Here is a 20,647-nt window from a genome sequence, read left to right as displayed (position 1 = left end):
TATGACTATTTGGGTGACAGATTAGATTATTTCAGAGGCGATTTCTAGATGGCGCGTATGACGCCGCCATACCATAATTTTTAAGCATTAAATAAAATGTAAAATATTGTATACTTACCGCCTAATTATTTAGACCTAGTTATAATAATTGCATTTTACGAGCGCTGCGGTCATCTATCACAAACGCAACTCGCGTTCACGATTGTCGTCGCGTTCGGTCGGCACCGCGGCCGTGGCGAGCGCTGCGATGCGATGCGCTTCGGCTGCCCACCCGCGAGCCCTCTCAATCGTCTAGTATAAATTACTTACTGAATTTGAAACACGGGTCTGAAACTGTGAATAGCGCACTACCTAACGATTTTTCGCATGTTTTTTACGATAGTGTAGATTTATGATAGTGTTTGTTACGTTTCTATCTTTCTATTGATTTAATTGACGTTTCATTAAGTAATTACTTAGTTAATAATAGACATGAAAATATGAGTGATTCAACAACTTTTAGAAAGACCTTCCACGACGAGATCGTTTGCCGAAAAACGGTTGATAGTGGAAAATGGACGTCCTTGCCCTAAATTAGGCGGTTAAAAGACTGTGCACAAAGATCGCATGAAAAAATATACTAGAAATTTCAAAGAAAGTCAGTATAGTATACCTTATATTCATGGTTAACAGGTTGTGATAAACAAATGATACTTTTTTGTTGGCCGTGTTTACTATTTTCACAAGTTAATTCAACCTGGAAGGTTGGCCACGACAGGTGTGGATAATCTTAACACTTTACAGACTTCTCAGAAAAACATAAACAAAGCATTTCCCATTTGCAATGCGTGCTTAAGTTAACGGATTTCGGCGAGGGGAGAATCGTTGAAGCTCTTAGTACGCAAATTAGAATGTTGAATTCTCAGCATAATCTGCAGGTGAAAAAGAATCGCGAAGTACTGAAACGACTTATAGTCGTGACTTGTTTCCTTGCAAAGCGAGAATTAACATTTGGAGGGCATGATGAACCTACTAGTTCATTGAATCGAGGTAACTACGTTGAACTTCTAAATTTATTAATATTATACGATCCAGCAGTCGCAAAGCACTTTCTAACCGCTACCGTTTTTAAAGGAATATCTTAAAAAATATCACAGATTTATGCTGTACATAGAAAAAAACAGGATAGCTTCAAGTTTTGAACAAGTATACAAATTATCCAAATTACATACATAAAAATCACGCCTCTTTCCCGGAGGGGTAGGCAGAGACTACCTCTTTCCACTTGCCACGATCTCTGCATACTTCCTTCGCTTCATCCACATTCATAACTCTTCATGCAATCTCGGCGGTTTCGGATACTTTTGACCTGACCCTTTACCAGGACGTCCTTAATTTGATCAAGATATGTTCGTCTAGGTCTTCCCACTCCGACCTTTCCCTCCACACTCTCCTTGTATATCTGCTTAGTCAACCTGCTTTAATTCATCCTCTCCACATGACCGAACCATCTTAACATACCCTTTTCTATTCCTGTAACTACATCTTCTTTCACATAACAACATTCCCTTATCACGCTGTTCCTTATCCGGTCACTCAATTTCACACCCATCAAACTCCTTAACGCTCTCATTTCCACTGCATTTATTCTGCTTTCATGCTTCTTTTGCCATACCCAACTTTCACTCCCATACATTAATGTCGAGCCTTTTTGGATAGTTTCTGACTGCTCATAAAGGCATGCAAAGCTCCATTCACCATGTTCCCGGGTTCACTCTCCTTTCAATATCATTATCACACTTGCCATATAATGTAAACTTTGATCCTAGATATACAAACTCTTTCACTTGCTCAACTTTTCTCCTCCAATCAAAATATTACATGCTGTCATTTCTTTCTCCATTTCATAAACCAGTGTTTTAGTTCTACTTACGTTCACTTTCATTCCTTTCTCTTTTAAAGCTTCATGCGTACAATTTACCATCTCCTGTAACTCTTCCTCTGATGACGCCAGTATAACCTGATCGTCGGCATAGAGCAGACATTTGACAAGTAACTCATTCATCCTTAATCCACTTTCAGACTCTTTCAAATCTGTCAAACAACTATCCATAAATAGGTTGAACAGCCACGGTGACGCAACACATCCTTGCCTAACGCCTTTCTCAATCTTAAACCACTCAGTGTGCGCTCCGTTTATCCTGCCACAAGCACTCGAATCCTCATATAAGGATTTCAGTGCTCGTATTAAGAGACTGCTCACCCCATGCATAGAAAGTGCTGACCACAATTCATTCCTCTCAACTCTGTCATCACAAATTGATTTTTTACAATACCAGCGACAGCTGCTTCCGTCGAGCGTTCTTTCTCTGCTTTAAAACGTACCTAAGAAGTACGCAAGGGCAGGAGAGATTGAACTGATTATCTGTTTTATCGATCGAAAAGGCACTTAACTAGTAGATTTGCAAATAATAAATTATTTTTATGATCAAGTGATCGAAAAATTTGTATCCGTTGAACAGCGAATAGAGTTTATGTTTAGATAGTGTTTAAGTAAATAAAGGTCTCATTCATTATATAATTTCATTTTTTATTCATTAAAATTGTGTATTTCGGTTTAATATTAAGAAAAAATCTAGGTAAATCGATATCTACCGTGTGTTGTTGAATGCGCAACAACTAAAATTAAAACCGTTTCTTCAGACCGTCAACCTGAACAACTTTCACTATGGGACTAAAATCGCGAAAAAATTTCAAAGCTATTTCATACAAAAAAGAAAATGTCAAATTGTATGAAATTTCTTTTTTTGCGATTTCAAAGTGTTCCTTAATGAAAGACTGATAGTTGTTCAGATTGACCGTCTGAAGAAACGATTTTCAGGTTTTGGGCACTTAACACAACAGCCTATAAGTATAACAAAAACTGGGGCCACCCTAATTATAGACACCAGGAATCGCCACTGGGTTAGAACTGTTCCGTGTAGAAGCAGTCCCATGTCTTTCCCGTGGATATTGTAAAAGGCGACTACGGAAAGAAGTGCAAATTCGTCTAGCGCAGTGAAAGCCTAGTGTGCAAGCTTCTATGCTGATCTGATAGCAAATAAAACATAGTATGTGCCAGCAGCTTCTCTTTTCATGCAGATTGCAATTAACCAACTAATCAAGGAAAGTAAACATGGGATTCTTCATGTTTACTACTAGCTTTTTCACCGTTGCACCGCCAGATCTAGGTATATGTAAGTGATATGATGTATATTATGTAGAGGTTGCTAAAACATTTTTAGATTACATGATTATTTACACTCTTACCTAACCTATGCAGCAAAGCCACTAGCCTGATTTTCGTTGTATCCAATAATAAAAACCAGAAGGCTAGAGTTCAAATCACTAGTGAAAAATTCTTTATGCAAAACAAATAGAATACTTTTAAAAACAAAACCTATGCAATGAAAAATTTGTTTGAATGAACAAAATCGGTAAAATAGTAGTTTATAATATGAATACTAGCTTTTACCTGCAGCTTCGCCCGCGTGAATTTAGCGCCACCTACAAATTGCGACGAATTTAACACTATCTACAAAAATGCGATGAAATTAACTCCACCTACAAAAAAGAACCGAATTAAACGTCACTTACAAAAAATTGACAATTTAGCACCACCTACTCAGGAATACAGGTTTTTCGCATATCCCACGAGACCTAAGTAGGTATAGTGTTTACCGGCATTAAAAGGTACACTTTGTGCTTCTCCAGAATCTTATTAAGTATATATTGTATATAGATTAATAGATTAATTCAGTAGATAACCCGTGAAGAGTTAGAGACAAACAAATAACTTATTGGCGCATTTATAATATTAGTTGGGATGGGATAAGCGTGGGATAATCTATCCATATTACTTGTATAATAATATTGTAACTAACCGTTTTCGAATATGTATATAATAAAATGTATATATATAAGTTAGGAAATACATAGGTACATACGTATAATCACGTCTTTATCCCATAGGGGGTGCTAAAGCAAATAGTCTTTTCAAGACTTAAGGCCACGTCTCTGCGACGATATGGCAGTTTGGAAATGGGTTTCGTTAAAAAGACTTTACATGAATAGTCCGAAAACCGAATAAGTACTCGTTTAGTTGTATAGGTATCGGTATGATGGAATCAAGATTTAAATAGTGGCAGGTTGCTAATCCATCGACTAAAGAAGTATCTCAAAACCTATGTAACCCTGTATAAGAACCTTTTCTGGGTCTACTGAATTTGCGGTTGGTTTTCGGCAAGGTCTTGACTTGGGTTTGCAGTATTTCTCTAGGGGATTTATTTTTTAAAATAACAAAAAAGCTCTGTAAACCTTTTCGATTGATCATACATATACATATATTTTGCAAATAATATTTGATTTCAATTTACATATTTAAATAGTATAATTAATTTAGATAAATAGACAGACGTTTTATATAGACACACTTATTATTTTATGTTCAGTGCTCGGTGGACATCAAAAAAAAAAAGTAGTAAATACAATACAACACAAAAACACTCGGAAAACTATAAAACCGTTAACTATAAAACTTTTTTGTATTGGTGCCGTGTGGTTCCCGGCACCAATACAAAAAAGAATAGGACCACTCCATCTCTTTCCCATGGATGTCGTAAAAGGCGACTAAGGGATAGGCTTACAAACTTGAGATTCTTTTTTTAGGCGATAGGCTAGCAACTTGTCACTATTCGAATCTCAATTCTATCTTAAAGCCAAATAGCTGAACGTGGCCTATCAGTCCGCTCAGGACTGTTGGCTCTGTCTACCCCGCAAGGGATATAAACGTGATTATATGTATGTATGTATGTAAACTATAAAAAAAATTGGTAATAACTTTTGTAAAAGAGACTCGCTTCCAATCGATATTCCCCTTTTAAGAAGACTTTTATTTTAAAACCTTTTCCTAAGTGTAACAAACACTTTTCTGAAAACCACATCAAAATCGGTTCACCGAAACTGAGAACTTTTTTTGAAAGCATATAAAAAAGTAAAAATTAAAGAAAAAATTCAAACCCACCGAAATAAAGTAAAAACAAAATTAAATATACACACCTCCGTTGCCAAGCAGCATCGGCAGCAAGGAGCTCGCCAACTGAACGATATGAGGAACGGGAATCCAAACTATTTATACGAAAGTGCTTCCACGTGCGTTGCGTTTTATTAAAACCTACTCTCTGACTCAATCCATCAACAATGTTAACAACTACAACAAACTAAAAATGAAAAATCGATGAGTCAAATATACTGAGGTTTTTGTTCCGTTAGCTTAACGAGCTAATTATTACCACTAAATAATAATAATCATGTCTTTATCACTAACGGAGTAGACGGGGCCAAGTTTTGAAAAGATGGAAAGGCTACGTTTAGCTTAAATAATAAAATACATAGGAAAATTTATGCCAGTATCAAAGCATACAAAAATTCATAATAGATGCATAGTTTTAGGGTAATTTTTGTTTACTGCAACACAGGAGTTGTAACTCGTGAGTGGAAGTGAGATAGCTTTATGTTATAATGAAAGAGAAAGAACATTCGGGGTAATGCTGGCCAGCGATCCGCTATTTTATCCATTCAATGTTATCTTTCAACGTTCTTCAATTTGATAATTATTACCTTTAAAGTAAAGTTGTTACTTGTGGGATAAAAAAAAACCATGGAATAGTTGCTAATCACTTTAAAAATATCATAAATTTATGGTCGAATTTGAATTTTCCGTTGTAAGATTTATATTATTTATATGATATATATCATGCTATGTATGTTCTTATGAATTCTTCATTTTGTTGACACTTACTAAATATTTATATCCCGTTGTTTTAAATTAATGGATAAAAATTAAGTAAATTGTATTTTATGTTGCTGGCCACCCTACTCCACTTTGCGCGGCAGCGGTCAGAAGGCGGAGCTTATCGGCAAACTCGCGTCGAAGCTGGCTTCACTGTCAATTCGAGAGCTGCGAAGTGTATACGCTCGCGTCTATTACGTGCTGTTTATAGTGGAGTGGATTTTGTGATGAGATTATCGAATGTCGTGAAGTGAAAGATAGTGTTGTTTTTATCATAAAGTGTTAACTCAGTGTGTCCTAAACTATGCTTATCGTTAATTTTAAGTGATAAATCAAAATGTGTGAAGCACCGTTGTGTGCAAAATTGATTTTTGCCACGTAGTGACGCGAATGGGTAATGATTCCTAATGTGGAGTTCGAAGCAAGATGGTTAGAGAGACTCGGCACCTGTGGGTTGGAAATTTACCCGATAACATTCGTGAAGACCGGATAAGAGATCACTTCAAACGGTAATGCATAATATTATTTTTGTAGTAGGCATTAAACATCGCCCAGCTTTCTATAGACGCAGAGAACGGTACAAACTAACGCTACTTAGGTACTAACTATTAATATAATTTGTTACTGGTTTATTTATTTACAAACTCGTGTAGCTAACTTGCCCACATGGTTGTGCGTCCATGATTTTGAACACGCAAGTTTTAGCATGTCTTATTTGGTTGGCCGAATTTGGTCGCTTGGTCTAGTAAAAGTAGGCTTATATAAACTTGGGATTCTTCGTGTAGGCGATGGGCTAGCAACCTGTCACTATTTGAATCTCAATTCTATCATGAAGCCATACCTGCAGCTGAACGTTGCCTCTGTCTACCCCGTAAGGGATATAGACATGACTATGTATCTATGTATGGTCTAGTGACAAACAAAGTAACGATGACAAAAGAAGCAAGCAAAGCAGCGTATCAGTATTAGTAGTCGGTTGCACGATGTTCTCGGCCTAGCCGGGCCGGGCGGCGGTCGTCAACTCGTCAATGGCGACATGTTGCAACGCCGCAAGAGCGAAGTCGAACGTGGGGCGCTTTCCACTGTACTAGCTTTGTATTGTATTGTCATTTTGTCGGTTCGTACGCCCGCATATCTAATATCATTCATTATTAAAGTTAGTCACATTATAAGTATCTATCCACTAACGTTATTTTTGTCTGGCAGTTTGGTGTCTTGTTTATAGGTATTGGACTAGAGCTACGCAATATGATGCAATAAAGGCATAATACAGTAAACTGCAAAGTTAGGCGACTGAAAATGCCTATATAGATAATACGTATTCGTTCCTTTTTTTAAGTCCCTAACAAAAAATAACTTACCTTTTATTTACTATACTAAAATAAATAGTCCCTAGGCAATACGTTTTAATATCCTGGTAGATATAGGTATAATTATTTTTGCTTGCCTTGTCTTCCTGTCTTTACTTATATCCTTGGGCGCCAATGTTGAACTGTTTCCATGTTTATTCAAAACATGCTATAAGCTGGGGTTGCTTGTATTCGTCTCCTATTTTTGGCACAATGACAATGAAATTACCGTCATGATCGTCCAAATCACAACCGTTTCGAACATCAGCCATAACATAAATTATTTTCACGTTTGTAGGTAGTAACTACTTGTGCCAAAAGAAGTGTACTCTAAAGATATTGCCAAATATCTTTAGAGATTTATATCGGATCTTTAGACTAACAACAGAAGCCAGATATGTGATGCTTAGATTTTTTTCTGTCTGTAGGTAGGATGTATGTTTGCAAAGCCATAAAAAGTAGAAACCCCATAAAAACGCCTTTTTTTAATTTAAAAGCTAAATGTTATACTTATGAAGAAAAAACAATATCAAAAACCACAACAAAAAAAAAAACATATCCCGTTGCTGGGAATCGAATTCGGGTCCTCCGTCCTGAAAATCCTCCTCCGATGGCTCTGACCCAATCTCACTGGCACTCGTGCGCGCAGAAATTACGGCAGCGAAATCGATTTTTTTGACATCTTTAAAATTTTAACAAAATCGTTAGTGCCATTTTTCTAAACGCGAGTACAGTTTTTAATTTACTGTTTAAAAATAAATAACAATAACCATTATGATAAAATCTTTTAAAATACAACTACATAAATTGATAAACAATTATATAATAAATATATGAAACGTAGTTTCTGAACGTCACTATGCTACTCAATGGGCCTATAAGCATGAGTGTGGGTGAGGCGCGGTTCTACGCTATGCTACACCGCCGCGCCGCATCCAGTCGTTCACCTAAAAACCGTCCAAGTGCAAGTTGGACTCACACACCAAGGGTTCTTTTTTAAATTCCCGTTTTTAACTGTTTTTAGAAATCGAGAAAAAATTACGTTTGTTGAACGGATACCATCTTTACACACACACAAAGCCTTTTTAGTTTTATGTATTTGTTGTTAAAGCGTCAACAAAAATACATAATTTGTAAAAATTTTAACTTTCCAGCTATCACGGTTTACGCGATACAGCCTGTTGACAAACAGACAGCGAAGGCTAAGGAATATGATTCTGTTTTACCTTTTAGGTACGGAACCCTAAAAACAATTTATTAGGTACATTTATCCTAATTTTTTCGCTCACATTTGTTTTTGCCACTTACAAATATTATTTTCACATGTTTTGGACGACTATGAAAAATAATCACAATTGAAAATTCACAAAACACAAATTTCAATGATTCGACGAGATGATTCCTCGCGTGTCTGCGCGATTCTTAAAGGTGGATTTTTTTAATATTGTGACTTCTCTCCCGTCGCGTAAATTCCCCGTGATTTCGTTTAAACGCCCTTCAGAATAACTTTTTTACAATTTATAGTCTTGGAAGCAAGGAAATGGCAAGGAATCGTTAAATGGTCATAGAGAATTTCGATTTGATCGAGGAGTACGTTCGTTTACATCTTTCCCTTTCAACATTCCCCCATTCACACTTTCCACGTCTTCTCCACATGTCCAAACCATCTAACTATCCCCTTTCTTAAATCTGCTTGTACCTTTATCTTTTCTCACACAAAAAAAATCCTTATCTTACTATTCCTTATCTTGACACTAAACTTAACACTGATTATACCTTTGTGCTTAATTGCTTATACCAGCTTTATTCTTCTTTCATGCCTCTTCTACCACTTCTAAAAGAGAAGACGTTACAGGACTTCTGTTTTTACGTATTTATAGTAATGTTTTAATTTATGCTAAGTCCATCCTCTGTTATTAACACTTAGGGAACCGCGCTTCAAAAAGCAACATAAACACCCGCTACCGAGTCGAGCGGACTCAGACAAAAAAAATCTTTTTTTTTTAATAAACTGCTTAATGAAAGGAGTTGGTTTCTTTTAATCCTTATTAATATTATAAATGCGAAAGTAACTTTGTCTGTCTGTCTCATAAGTTACGCTTTCATGCCTAAACCGCTGAACCGATTTTGATGAAATTTGGTACAGAGCTAGAGTGGATCCTGAGGTTGATTACTTTTTACTGGGATAAAATAAACCACACAGAAAAAGTCGCGAGCAAAAGCTTATTTTGCTTAAGTCAAGTGTGACTCGCCTTCAGATTAATAGTACCTACTAGTGTAAAAATTTCCCAAATCTCAATAGGTGACTATTTATTGCACACACAACTAAATAACTTATATTTAAATATACATTTGGTAATTGCTGCTAAAGAACAAATTAACTATAAACTAACATATACTTTTTACTGCCATTTATCTGCCTATGTACTAATTGCCAAGTAAAATTCTACTGTGTGCTTGTTTCGTGAACTTTCGTTAAACATCGTCATGTGCGTCAGAATGATACCATCATATTTTTCTTTGTTACACACTCCTTAATATCTCAATAATACTATACTAGAAAAAAAAATACTGCGTAAAGCGAAAAATTACGTTTATTTCCCGCGGGAATTCCAGGAATTTTTCTCTTATTGTAGATGACATAGAACCTTCGTGCAAAATATTAAATAATGGTCCTTTGTATTTTACCTTTTACATGATGTCCTCATCGTTCACCAAAGTTTAATTTGCTAGGAACGTAACATCTATCGTATCATTTTATTATGTATTAATTAAAATAACCAAAACCAATACTGGCATTATCTAGCCGAATTGACTTTGTATACAATCTCTTTCACTGGTCCACTCTTTTTCTCCCCCAATTAAAATACCAATGTTTTTGTTTTACTATTCTTAATATATGTATCTTGGTACTTCGTTCACGTAAGCTTCGTTCTACATACAGGTCACCATCTCCTGTACCTCTTCGGCCGATGACACTGGTACTTTATGCTGACGAAGAATGCTTAGGGTTTCGTGGACAGAATTCCGTACGAACCTATATAATGTATATACATACATACATACATACATACATATAATCACGTCTATATCCCTTGCGGGGTAGACAGAGCCAACAGTCCTGAGCGGACTGATAGGCCACGTTCAGCTATTTGGCTTTAAGATAGAATTGAGATTCGAATAGTGACAAGTTGCTAGCCTATCGCCTAAAAACAGAATCTCAAGTTTGTAAGCCTATCCCTTAGTCGCCTTTTACGACATCCATGGGAAAGAGATGGAGTGGTCCTATTCTTTTTTGTATTGGTGCCGGGAACCACACGGCACAATGTATATTCTGAGCGAATTTTGCTTAAGATAGCGCCTATCGTCTAAAGTACAAGCACGTATTCTTACATTCTTTGGCCATGTATCTATCTCATCGTAACGATGACACAGAGCGTGTGTTAGTTTAGAGAATAATTGATAGTACCAGAGCCCGTGGCAGATCCCCGATGAGATGGACAGACCAAATGAAGGCGGTAACAAATTACTCAATAAGTGTACCCGAATGGCTGCAATTCGACAGGAATGGCACCGTATTATCGAACTTGTCACTCAACCTGTTCTTCTTTGTCAAAAGTGAAACGACTTGGATTTTCAAGGCACTTAGCTGACCATAATTTATTCCAATCTACTCTCGTCATAGGCCTTTTCAGCATTCACAATTAAGCCACTTTCTGGCCCTTCGCCAAAATTTTATCAGCTATGTACATATAACAACGAAAAGACTTGACCTGTACATCTCATATCTTTTTGTCATCATTGTCTTTCATCACTCTTAATCGAAACATTTGCATGCAGTTTGTTTTTTAGTTACTACTTAACGTACAAAAGCCTGGATAATATACAAACAATCACGAACTCTTCTTATCAAACATTACATTAGTTATAATAATTTAAAACTATACTAAAGTAAAGTAGTAGGATGTCACTTCATTATGTGTAAACCAAAAGAAAGACTAGTCATCACAGCAGATTATTTTTTATTTTTCGAGACTATATCCTACCACACTATCAAGGTACTTATTAATGATACTACGTTCAGCGAGCATGGAAGCGGTAACGCCAACATACATTTTCCTAAACCCCACCACAGTTTTGCAATGTCGCGCTCCAAAAGCAGCTCGGGTGCGCGGGCGGGGAGCGCGAGGTCATCGAACCTGCCACAAGCAAAAATAACCAGCTAGAAGCTATCTCTCAAATTTAAATTATTTGTTTTTATTTGATAGTACAGATTAATTGTACTGCGGAATATAAGGTGAATTTTCGTGTTGTGAGATTTCTTTTATTTTTCGTAATTTGCTTCCTCACTCTGATAGTATTGAGCAGTTTATATATTTATGGCTAGAGGGTAACTAGCCATTTCATACATTAAAAAAGCTAAAAATTAATACTGAATGTAGCTTTTTTGGTTTATAAGAATCAGTTTTGAATGCAAGTCTACACACATTTTTTAGTCGCTCGGTAGTCCATCGTGTAGGCGAATCGTTTGCTACTGGTATGGATTAGTCTATTGAGTTATATTCATCCACGGCGTTTGAAGTTTGTGTACAGTAGGCGTAGTTTGTTGGTCTAGTGGCGCTGACGCGAGTTGGCAACGCGGCAGCTTGGCGCCGTGTTTTGTACACTTCCATAACGTCACGTGTTCTTACATGATTTTTAAACAGGACTATGTTATGTTTCTATTTTTGTATTTTAACATTTCAACATTTTAATTATATATTGTATCTTACATTTTACAAAGAAGTACTTTAATAAGTTATTTTATTGATAATAGTCTTGATTATCTTGTCAGAAAGAGACTCAAGTGATTCTTTTCTGATATTAAAATACCTATTCCGTTTTTTGACGATTCTCAAAGTTTGATATTTTGCTTTTAATTTTCTTAATTAAGGTATGTATACTATGTAAAGAGTTTTATTCGTAACGAATAAAGCCAAAAACTTCAATAACAAGACAAAACAGACAAAAAGATACTTTATAAAGGTCTAGAGATACAGCTTTTCTGAAAAATCCGGAGTCGCGGTTAACAGCTACTTTTTATATTTATGATAAGTTATTAATTCGCACTCACTAAGTATTTTCATTAACTAATAACATAAAGAAACTAATCTCTTGTCGGTGGGATTTAAATTATATATTTTTTACCACTACACTCATTCCTAAGCAAGAAAACACGACATTACATGACACTCGAGCAATACATTCACAAGATTTATTATCCCTTATCATACATATAATGAAACAGTAAAAATATTTTGTCTGTACGTTTAGTATTTTTGACTGAAATGGATAGAGGGGACACTTACAATAAATAATAAAAAGCAAAAAAAATATTTTATATTATGTATGATCACGCTTATCTTCGAAAGTACTGAACCGATTTAAAACTTTCACTAATTGCTTTGTTTTAACTCAGAAAAATTTAAAGTTTGTTTCATCAAAAACGGTTCACTAAAAAAAATTATCGTCATTTCAATGAACTCAAGGCATGAGTTTGCCTGCAAATAAGTTACGAAATTTAAAATTCAAAGTCATTTATCATTGTACGACACCATTATACCTATAACATATAAATATGTGCCGTGTGGTTCCCGGCACCAAAACAAAAAGAATAGGACCACTCCATCTCTTTCCCACGGATGTCGTAAAAAGCGACTAAGGGATAGGCTTATAAAATTGCGGTCCTTTTTTTAGTCCATGGGCTAGCAACCTGTCACTATTTGGATCTCAATTCCATCATCAAGCCGAGCAGCTGAACGTGCTCATTCAGTCTTTTCGGGACTGTTGGCTCTGTCTACCCCGTAAGGGATATAGACGTGACTATATGTATGTATGTACATATAAATATAAGTGAAAATCAGTTTGATAATATCCTGGTTTTGCCGCACATAACATGCGTAATTCTCACGTAAAAAGATCCATGGTTTGTTAGTCTACTTAGAAACCGTCGAGCTGAAGAGAATTATGAATGTGGATGAAGCGAAGATCGTGGCAAGTGGAAAGATGTAGTTTCTGTTTCCCCTCCGGGAAAGTGGCGTCATTTTATGTTATGTAGTCTACTTTAATTTCGACACCACCGCAGCGGCCTCGATGGTCCAGTGGTTGGCGTGTGAGACTGTGAAGTCTTCGAGTTTCAAGTTCGAGCCCCAACAAAAACAAGATATTTGTATTTATTAAAAATATTTTTTTTGTTGTTTAAGTATTTTATTTAAAAAAAACTGAAAATCAAAATACTACATATAATAAAACGGTAAAAATATTTTGTTTGTACATTTAGTATTTTGACTGAAATGGATAGAGAATTTTCATGTATGATCACGCTTATCTCCAAAAGTACTTAACCGATTTAATTACAACCTTCACCAATAGTAGATTTCACACTATATATATATATATATATATATATATATATATAGTGTGAAAACTACACACACACACACACACACGCTATAGGATATATATACACTTTATATATATATATATCCTATAGCTCAACTATCTACAAATGCGGTGTCATATCAACCGGAATACCTATGAGGGGCCGCGAGCACGCTCGTTCATAGGGCGCAGTTGGTAGTGCGATCGATGCCTGCCGTCCACCCCGGCTCCAAGAGGGGTGAGTAATAATGCGCAGAACGCTATTGCGCCGACATTATTTCTCAGAGCCTCTAAAGCCGGGCGCAGACTGCTTTTCTAAAGTCTACGCTGATACGTTTATACGTAAAAGATTGCTAGAATTATTTCACCATATTGACCGGACGGATATTGATATTTAAAAATTGTATTCATACAGTTCATTTAATATTAGTACTAGCGATAAGGGACAATAGGAGAGGGGACTTCATATAAGTGATAAAAAGCTAAAAAAATTACATATACTACTGTAATACTTATTTATAATCTCTTCACTACTATGCTCAGTGTGTTCTAAATAAAAAGAAGTAGTCAAGTATATCTATTTGTTTAATAAACAAATCTATCCCCGTAATATTTAGCCAACATTTTTTTTCAATTCCTTGAAATTACAGCTCAGACATTATTATAGCCGTCGTAAGTCGTTTTAAATATAATTTTTCTTTTATTTTTTTGTATGTATATTAGTAAAAAAGTATCATTTTTTTAACAACAACATTATTGTACAAAACTCGTCAAAGGGTAAGCTTCTGAAATGTTGTCGTGAGGAAGGGTTAGCTAACTAAATGTGAAGCATTAAAGGTAATAATGTAACTCGCAGAGGGAGAGGTTTGACATTTCATTGCGTTGAACTTTGAATGTCAAGACAAGATAAAGTAACCAGTTAGTCGTTACAAAAGAAGGGATCAGGCATGATCTGAACTCGGTTGGGTTAAATATTTCGCTGTTATTAATTATTCGATTATTACGATTATAACTAGGTAATACTTAGTCAAAATATGCAATTATATCTGCTACTCTAAATGTTTACTCTTTTTTACAGGAAAGACGCACATACAGATTCACAGATTTTCTCTTTTCTTAATTTTAAATGAAGTCATAATATTAAATCATAATAAATAAATTTAAGATCCCAAATCTTATTTAAAATTCGACACTCAACTGTTACTGCCTATGTATCCATACTTATATAATTTAAACAAGTATACTACTTACTTCTTACTTGTATATTGTCAACTTATACATAAGTAACAAGTATTAAAATCGTAAAAGTAATCCAGGTAATGATTTTCATTTCAAACTCATATTGCCAAACTATCGATAGTTGACCTTGGAAATCATCTATACAATCGATAGCTCACTTTGGTACAATAGTTTCAATAATTTACAATACTATTGATAGCATTAAACCTAAATTTAAAAAATTAATAATTATTGAAACTGCTATCGATAGTATTGTTGCGTATACGGTAACCGAGTTCTGACGGTAGTATTTCTTATATTCAACTTTCGATAGACCATCGATCGGCATCACTACTTCGAGGAAACACAATAAATTTTAAGTCCCGAAATTTGTCAAGGATTTTGGTTAATGGTTATTTTTACCGGAATAAAGTTTAAGATAAACAATCTCATTGACTACATTTCATTTTCTTCAAGACCCCAATCAAAATTAACCGTTTCTTAATTTTACTATTCTAGATCCAAAAGAATATTAATAGATTTTATATCGATATATTTAAAAAAAAAAAAAAATTAAATAATAGAGTTTCGATTCACAAACTAAAAGTTTTTATCCGTCAACTGTCAGGAAAAATAACATTCGCAAACGTAAACAATCTAAAGACCACTTTCTTAAATTTTTGATTTTGCGTTCTTCATCACAAGAAGTGAAAATAAAATAACAATTCTTAAGTTGTTTGTATACAAAATACCTGCAGTCAATGTCAATAATGTTAATTGTTTAAAGACTTAAAACGTTGACGAACGTACTAAACTTATAAGTTCATACAGATGACGTCATTGCGTCGTTACGTCCTTCTAGAATGAGCCAAATTTCAAACATAAAATTTTATATGTTAACAATCCCAAGTAAAAAATATGGGTATCTTACTTCTAGTGAAAGTTTTATATAAAAGCCATACTACATCGTATTTCAAATGTTCATAGATGATGCAACTCATGCAACCATAACAAATAATACTGAAAAATGTGGCGACGTATAATAAATACGCCTCAAAATAAATAAAATGCTTAATCGATCAAACTAACTTTCTATGGAATGGAGTACAAATACAATCAACTTTGTATCGGCGGATGATCGTCCCTTTCTTGAAGGTTGAGCCCGAAATACCGCTTTAGATCGGCTAATACTTCTTCAGCTAGATCTCCTAATTATTCAGAAGGCAGTTCCCATACAGCAAACGTGATATTTTTATTACAAAAAGGTTTCTCATTATGATAAGTCAATATGATGCTCTCTTGCTTAAAGTTCGATCACTTTTCCTTTTTAATTTGTGTTATGTACATATATTTTTAACAAAAAACTAAAAAAGGAGGTGTAGACCGGTTTGGTCGGAAACGGTGTCTGGTTTGTTTTTATCAAAGTAACAAATTTGGACATAACACACTAACACTAAACTATAGTTAACTATAGTAGCAATGTGGGATATAAGCGTTAGGAGCAAATAATCATTCATACATACAAAAAATAAATAAATAATCACGTCTGCATCCCTTGCGGGGTAGACAGAGCCGGCAACGTTCAGCTATTTGGCGCAATGATTGAATTGACATTCAAATAGTGACAGGTTGCTAGTCCATCTTTAAGTCTCCCTATACGACATCCATGGGCAAGAGATAGATTTGTCCTATTCTTTTTCCATTGTTGCTGGGAACCACAACGGCCCAATAATCATTTAATCCCGCATAAATAGTTTTAATTATACCTATGCCAAATCCAAAACGATTCTAAAAAATGATTTAACGAAAAAGTTAACACAGTGCATGATTTATACAAACGAGAGTTAGCTTGCAGCACCGCCTGCTTCAACATAAAATCCCCCTAATTTTAGTTTCTGCGGGAATTTCGGATAATTCTCTTTTCATGCACATAAGTATACAAAATTTCAAATAACTAACAGCCAGTGATTTGGGCTGTTCGTTGATATGTCAGCCAGTGCCTTTTTTTGTGTATATTTCATAAGAATATTTTTTACTTATGTAGAAAATAGATTCATTCAATTAATGAACGTTATAGGCGAAATAAAGATTCTATAAGCATATATAGTGAAGTACAAGACTATACATCGTTTGTGTACATGTAGTACAGCTGTAGCGCAGCCGACGGGTGGTGGCCGCATCGATGGTTTGAGGTAAGGTGGTGGTATGGACGATAGGTGTTGTAACATTATTATGCAACGCGAAAGTTGCCGACTGCTGACGGGTCCACGGGGTGAGGGCGAGGCGAGGGCACCACCCCGTGCAGCACTGCTTGGCCTCACCCACTCCCCTCGCTCTATCGACCTGCGCGGGCAATCCGGGCCGCCGCGGGCTCTACGACCTACCCAACCAAATAGGACCCCTGTTCACTTACCCCTACTACATGCTAGCCCGTTCCGTCCAATTCGACTCCTGGGCGCCGCCGTAATAACCCCATCTCGAAACGGAAATAAAAATGTTGCTTAGTTATTCAACTTATTAATGCACCATGCGAGTAGTCAGGAAATACGATAAAAGAACAAGAGGGGTATCTTCTTGTTCTTATATCGTGTTTATCGTTACTATTGCGACATATGATTCAAGTGATACGACAAGATCATTGAAGTACTGACGGGTTAAGAATATAGAAATCCAGGTAGAATGACTGCAGCAACTTAAAATGTTAAAATGTTCCATTTTATATATTCTAAGCTGCAAAAATTTGCGAATTGGTAAAATCCTAAAAGCAGTAACTTCTCTGGTAATATAAAAAAAACTAAATAACGTTATATCGATTCCTTTAAAAAAAAGATACTTCATATTTTTGATCAAGTTGGGTTACTTGTTTTTTTAATCCTTTTTTCGTTTGCCTTAAGGTTGAAACAGTCTCACATTCGGCGTGGCAGCTTTCTTGAAAAGCTATGTCCAGTACCGATTGAAATTACTGTATTTCCTTAGTCTGCCCTTCATCCAGTTATGGGTACTGCTTGTAATTTAAACACGCTGTCCATAACGTAACGCAGTATGGTGTGGTGTTGTAAAAGAAACGTAGGTTACGTTTCTCTAGAAATTACTTCTGTGAGAACGGAAAGTTTATATTTATGTATTCTATTGTTTGCACTTTCCTGCCATTAACTGTTGGCATCTCATGCAAGGCATTTTTAAAGCAGTTTTGCTGATTATGCCCAATAGTACTATATCGTCAACGATGACCTTTTAAAAAGCCAAGTCAACCCAAAAATGAAGTCTACCTACCTTATTGTTTTTAATTTACATCGTAGCGTCTCAAAGTATGGTTACGTCATTAATCGCATCAAACATACCAGTCTAGCTGGTTCCTCATATTGCAAAGGGGTGCTGTTTTAACCAAATCGATGGCAACCTATCTTATATTGACTTTGTGAGTTGCGCTCTCATTAGTAAATGCTCAGTTGGATATTTAACTTTCGATAAATATGTTTTCAAGCGCTCAGCTTAGCTTAGCACTTGAAAACAGCTTAGTCGTAACTAGGGTTTGTTAACAAACCTTAATTTCACACTAAAACAACCCCTATAAACAAAGTTTTTTAATTTTCAGCATTTATGCATAACTTCAATGCAACACAGTTGTCTGTGTGGCCGAATATGACTCATTATGTTATTTTTACGAAACGAGTGCGACATCTTGGTGAAAGTTGTTGATTTTCTTGCTCCTGCAGTTTTCAGAATGCAGTAAAGTGGGGTACTACTTCTACTACTACACTCGAATAAAATGACGATGTTCTTTATTAGACTTTTGTGGTAATGTTTTTAAGCAATTATTCAGCCAATTATGAACTGAAACCGATGAAAAGAACGATATATTTTAGAGATTGTCCATACTCAGCAGGTAAAGATTTCATGGTGGGGGGGACTTGCAGAAGCCTAGAGAATTATTTTATCTGCAGACGTATTAAGTGGAAAAGAAATTTTAACTTAAAAAAGATTATTAGTCAGAAAGTCAGAAGTATTATCTATTAACAAATCCAATATAAATGAAGTCCATCCGTTATTTTCAATTATTTCAAATTTAAAAGCTTGTATTTAAAAAAATAAATCTATATTTAAGTAAATTTAATAACTTTCATATTTCCAATAACACACAAACGGGAGTTGCGGGCACACATCCTTTTTTAATGTGCTCATGTAAAACAGATGAATTCGTTTTGGGAGGATCAAATAATATTACAAGGTGTAATGAAGAACGTAAACTTTATTCACCTATATATTTTCGACGTGATCGTGTTAAATTAAGTGCTGTAAGTAAGTAGGTTTAGTACGTAAGTAGTAAGTAAATTATTTGATATGATTTACTTTAACACAGATGATTGATTGAGTGCTTAAAGCAGTGTGGTCATATAAATATGTATGTTTATAAGCGACGTATGTGTGTGTCATTTTGACTCTATTACCTAAGGTGTACGTGTAAACCTGAACTATGTGTACATATTCTGCTGTCTAGGCAATGAACAAAGATTCATTGTACATAACGGTAAGACGGCCTGCTTACTGCAGCCTCCGTAGACAACGGTACTGTTCTACCTTCTCCCAGTCTTATAATACATAAAAATCGTAAGAGTCAATGACATTTAGTTATTATTGGGATATCTAACTATAGAAATATTTGTGAGCGAGTACTGTAAAATAACTGGAAACATTGAAGGAGCTTTGTCGGGAAAAATATTTGCATAAAATTTTTCAATTTTCGATTTCACTGCATTCCCGAAATACCTTCCTGTAATAGTATTGATGTGCTGACTAGACTCCGGATCTTGTGTCACTCAAATGATCATTTTCAGATATAAATTTTCCACGAGTGGAAATCTATATTGTTTGTGCATTTAAATACCCAATTTGGTTTGTGTGTTATTTTATTAATCTTGTTCACGATAAAAAATACTAGCTTTGAGTTTATGATCCTGATGTGAATCTGGGGTAGATAAATGACAACTTAAATTGTGAAAATGAAAATTGTGAAAGTGATAATATTTAATCCCTGTGTAAGAATTGCAAGTAGATATTTCCAATTTTGATAGGATTGAGTGGACGCCAAATTCAACTTCAGGTGAAGTGTATTTTAAAATTTAAATCGTATAACCTTGAAATTATACTTGCTAAGACCTCGGGTTGATTTAAATCGGAGCGAGCGGACACTTACGAACTTGGTTTTTCAGTCACAACATTACACCTCTATAATTTTTAATTTTAAACCTACTTCGTTCGTAGTCGATAAATCTAACAAAAACGCCGTACAGTATCGACAATATCGCTGAATCATAAAGTGGTGTTCTCTGTTTCTAAACCCTAAAAAAAAGCATTAATACAAAATATTTCATTGTAAAAATATAAATGTAACAACACCTGTAGTACCTATATTATTTATAAATGAGTCAACTTATATTCGGTTTAAGTCGGCAGAACACATTTCAACGCGTGAAGAGCAATTCAGAAAGTATACTGACGTCACCCACCGAGCCGGTATCTCGTTCCCCCTGCACTCCCCGACCTCTTCCCCCGTTCGCCGGCTCGCCTCGAAGCGCGCTGCCGACTGTGACTGCCACCTCGAACACACAGACGCAGTCGTTGAGTTTCACACGGAAACGGGTACAACGAGCGCGGCGCAGCCATGTTGTAAATGCGGCAACGCCGCACTAGACATCGACCGATTTAATCACTCTTTGGTGCCTATGCCTACCGTTCATTAAATTTTCTCACCGAAACGAAAATATGATACTAAGTCGATTTTAGTATTATTGATTCGTCTGCTTATGTAAATCCACAGTTTAGACTTACCAAGTTCTAACCTATGTTAGTA

At 35.5% G+C, this 20,647-nt stretch overlaps 1 protein-coding gene across 2 annotated transcripts in view; it reads left to right on the top strand.

The window, feature by feature from the left end:
- The first annotated feature begins 5,963 nt into the window (after positions 1-5,963).
- The window catches only part of LOC106140674 (protein split ends), an 86,630-nt gene continuing 71,946 nt past the window's right edge, over positions 5,964-20,647 (top strand). For both annotated transcript variants that reach the window (XM_060948899.1, XM_060948898.1), the window contains exon 1: positions 5,964-6,318. In XM_060948899.1, the coding sequence (XP_060804882.1) occupies positions 6,236-6,318 (83 nt within the window). In that variant the 5' untranslated portion in view covers positions 5,964-6,235. The remainder of the gene's footprint in view (positions 6,319-20,647) is intronic.

Source organism: Amyelois transitella, chromosome 17 (assembly GCF_032362555.1).
Source record: "Amyelois transitella isolate CPQ chromosome 17, ilAmyTran1.1, whole genome shotgun sequence".
Classification (NCBI taxonomy): Eukaryota; Metazoa; Arthropoda; class Insecta; order Lepidoptera; family Pyralidae; genus Amyelois; species Amyelois transitella.
Note: the sequence above shows the minus strand (reverse complement) of the source record. Positions and strands in the feature narration are given on the sequence as shown.